Raw genomic sequence first — 2,456 nt, 5'->3', positions numbered from 1 at the left:
TTTTTTTTTTTTTTGGAGACAGGATCTCACTCTGTCACCCAGGATGGAGTGCAGTGGTGCAACTTTGGCTCACTGCAACCTCCACCTCCAGGGTCCAAGTGTTCCTCCTGTCTCAGCCTCCCAAGTAGCTGGGAATATAGGCGCCTGCCACAACACCCAGCTAATTTTTCTATTTTTAGTAGAGACAGGGTTTCACCACGTTGGTCAGGCTGGCCTAGAACTCCTGACCTCAAAGTGATCCACCCATTTTGGCCTCCCAAAGTATTGGGATTCCAGGTGTGAGCCACCGCGCCCAGCCTGATTCAGAGTTTTCTATCATCACTTTCAAAGCTCTGTGGACTCACAGGTAGATCTCTCCTTAGTCTTCACTGCCCCCCCCCCGATCTGGACAGCCTGAATCCTGCGGCAGCAGTTCTGGCGTACGCTGTCGGACGCCTTGGAGGCAAAGTGCAGCTCAGGACACCCTCAGGAATACACTGACATCATGACCCCGGTGCACAGAGACTTTCACCCCCAGTCTTAGCTCTTATCATGTATGATGCTCCCTCTTCTGTCCTGTTTAACACAGCATCACAGATGGGAAGCCACCGGGCCGATTCCATGAATGGGAAGTAATCCCTGTTGAAAACTAGAAGGCGTTTTTTAAATAGACACGCTCTCCTAAGATACCTCCCTTTAGGAGCCCACATGGCTCCATGGGAAGCCTCCCGCATCGCAGGGCGCTCAGCGAGGCTGCAGGCTATTCCGCACGTGCACGACAGTGTTGCTGGCTCTCTGTACTGGAGCATAAAGTGTATGAATGTATCTGAGATCTGGAGCCAGTTAAGCTGTGGAATTGGATTTACTCACACTCTTTTATTTTATGGGAGAAACTGAGGCTTGGGGCCACGACCTAGAGTCAAAGCAACAACATGAAAAGACGGTGGTTAGGAACGCGGGCCGGAGCGGCAAGGTGTGAATCCTGGGTCCACCACCCGCTTGCTGTGTGAGCCGGGCAATCTCCCCGGCCTCCATGCCCCCAAGGGGAAGGACCTGCCCAGCATGGTTCAGATGAAGAAAAAAATCCAAAACAAAGGAGGCAGTCAGTCTATAAGGATTTTAAAAATACATCTATTTTGAAAATATTTTGAAAGTAATTAAGATCACTGGGAAGGAAAGAAATCAACACAATGAAATTTAGGAAGAGAAATGCAAGGGCAGCTGCTGAATCCCGCCCCTTCCACCCCGAGGGCACAGCCCGGAGACGAAGCTTATTTTAGGATCACAGGTGCATGCTCTGGTCCACGGAGGATCACTTTAATTCTCAGTCTTCTGGCTGAAGGGTCCTGTCCAAAGGCAGGATCAGAAATAGCTCAGCTCGTCGTGCTTGGCTTTGTTGGTCTGGTAGTTAGACAAGGTCAAGGGCTCGTTTTCGTGAGGGAGAGATTTGAACACTCGCAGGTGTACGATGTCCTCGTCGCCAACGTGCACCTTGATGAAGTAGTTTGTCCCCACGACCACCTGGCTCTTGAACGACACGGCCTTAAATACAGGGAACTTCTTGTTTTCTTTCTCTTCAAGCTGGGACCTCAGCTGGTCGGCAATGTCCTGGGTCTCGGTGGTGGCTGGCTGCACGGCGGAGGGCGCCCCGCACATCATCTTGGCGGCGACGGAGGGAACCTGGCGAGGGGACTCGGCGACGGGATGCGGCGGCTCCTGCGCTCAAGTAGGCACTGCCGGAAATTTTCTATATGTTTAAGTGGTGCCAGGCAGATTTGGGGAGGGGTCTTATACATATGGAAGGCCAATTATTTTACCATCTGCTTGAAAGTTTTTTACTTGTCTGTGGTCCTGCAAACTGTCTCATCTTTATATTTGAATTCTAAGATATTGCTGGTGATAATCTTGCTGTTGTATACTTGTTCTTGGTTTTCTTTGGGGGAGGGGGAGTAAAGTCAGCTTGCTGCTACCAGTATATGAATTTTGATCAAGCTTGTCCAACCCACGGCGTACAGGCTGCATGTGGATCTGAATCAGTTTGAATGTGGCCCAACACAAATTTGTAAACTTTCTTAAAATATTATGAGATTTATGCACAGAACTTTTAAAGTCATTTTATTTTAGCTAATGAGCTGTCATTAGTGTTCATGTGTTTTATATGTGTCCCAAGACAATTATTCTTTCAGTGTGGTCCAAGGCAACTAAAAGATTGGACACACTTAATGATGGTTGGTCTGTATTGTGGCCAGTGGAGACGCTGCACCAAAGAGATTGACCAGCAGCATCACACTTCAGGAAACATGATCCACAGGTCTTACAGGGTTGACTTCTTACCCAGCTTCCCATGTAATCAATAAGTTCTGATGGTTGACTGATTCCAGTCAGGTGCTAAGCCAGCATCAGAGGTCATAAGATTGTAATTTGGGTTAAGCGTGTTTGTCATGGACTTGAGGTTCACTTAGTGCTGTGATAGCTGT

General features: G+C 48.7%; 1 protein-coding gene across 1 annotated transcript; it reads right to left on the bottom strand.

The window, feature by feature from the left end:
- Nucleotides 1-1,088: 1,088 nt before the first annotated feature.
- On the bottom strand, nt 1,089-1,705 carry LOC108533832 (cystatin-B-like). Its single transcript, XM_017878768.1, has one exon. It carries the CDS (start codon nt 1,636-1,638, stop codon nt 1,342-1,344), a length of 297 nt encoding a protein of 98 aa, XP_017734257.1. The 5' UTR covers nt 1,639-1,705; the 3' UTR covers nt 1,089-1,341.
- Between the last annotated feature and the right edge of the window lie 751 nt (nt 1,706-2,456).

Source organism: Rhinopithecus bieti, unplaced genomic scaffold, assembly GCF_001698545.2.
Source record: "Rhinopithecus bieti isolate Rb0 unplaced genomic scaffold, ASM169854v2 scaffold_12067, whole genome shotgun sequence".
NCBI classification, from domain to species: Eukaryota; Metazoa; Chordata; class Mammalia; order Primates; family Cercopithecidae; genus Rhinopithecus; species Rhinopithecus bieti.
The sequence above is the reverse complement of the archived record's forward strand: the minus strand, read 5'-3'. Positions and strand labels throughout refer to the sequence as shown.